The 927-nt window shown below is 49.0% G+C and overlaps 1 protein-coding gene across 5 annotated transcripts in view; it reads left to right on the top strand.

Annotated features, from left to right (window-relative positions):
• Window positions 1-927, top strand: part of IRAG1 (inositol 1,4,5-triphosphate receptor associated 1) — a 118,512-nt gene that overhangs the window by 101,658 nt on the left and 15,927 nt on the right. For all 5 annotated transcript variants that reach the window (XM_007471400.1, XM_007471397.1, XM_007471396.1 and 2 more), the window contains one exon: window positions 206-270. In XM_007471400.1, the coding sequence (XP_007471462.1) occupies window positions 206-270 (65 nt within the window). The remainder of the gene's footprint in view (window positions 1-205; window positions 271-927) is intronic.

The following is a 927-nucleotide window of genomic DNA, read 5'->3' as shown; positions in this document are numbered from 1 at the left end:
GGGAAAGAGCACCCAGGAAGGGAGGGCACAGAAGGCCTGAGGAAGGGCCAATGCCTGAGCTCAGATGCAGATTAGAAAGCTTGGGGAGGGGGAAGGGGAAAGAAGAGCAGCAGCAACCCCTCCCCAGCATCATCGGAGACCTGTGGGCCCGGGGTTCTTCCTTCCTAGCTGATCCTCAATTCTCTGTCTCCTGTTTTCCATTCAGTCAGAATCACCCAATGGGAAAGGCAACCCACCTGTCCCCTCAGCACTGCCTGCACTTTTGGAAAAGTAAGTATGTCCCTTTTCCTCTTAACTTTGGGGATCTCTGAGGAAATTTCCCCAACTCACCTTTCCTCCCACCCTCACTCCGCAAATGCGATGGGAAGCAAATTAAGTTCTAGGGGAAATGAATGGGACTCTGAGACCCACAAAGATTTCAGACCCAGTTTGCAAAATTCCTGGACCCGGAAGATGCTGCAGCTGAGTCCAAGTGTGCCGCAGTCCCAGAAGAGCCCAGAGGGGACAGAAGCCTTCTTTATTCAATGGGATCCTTTGGGCTACAGATACAAGAAAGCCCCAACTCAAAGGGGTTTAAATAGTAGGTCCACAGATGAGGCTTTTCCAGATGTGGTACAGCAAGGCCCCAGCTCAACCTCTACAGTTTCCTCTTCTCTGCCCACTCTGTACGTTGACTTCATCAGCAGGTTTGTGGCAAATGGCTACTACATCCAGGTATTTCATCCAATCATGACAACATCTAGAGGAAGAAGGGGACCATCTCTTTCCATGTTTCTTTCTTAGGAATGAACTCAGAAATCTTTTTTCAGTCTTCCTTCTTACCTTGTTAGCAAATTTGGAACACGCTCCCTTTCTAAAGCAATCACAGGCTTTAGGAATGAGATTGTCATCATGGGCTTAAACTATGCCCTAGAGATGGGAAGAGCG

The sequence above is a fragment of the Lipotes vexillifer genome, unplaced genomic scaffold (assembly GCF_000442215.2).
Source record: "Lipotes vexillifer unplaced genomic scaffold, Lipotes_vexillifer_v1.1 scaffold6, whole genome shotgun sequence".
Taxonomy (NCBI): Eukaryota; Metazoa; Chordata; class Mammalia; order Artiodactyla; family Lipotidae; genus Lipotes; species Lipotes vexillifer.
This window is presented reverse-complemented; position numbering and strand designations above follow the sequence as displayed.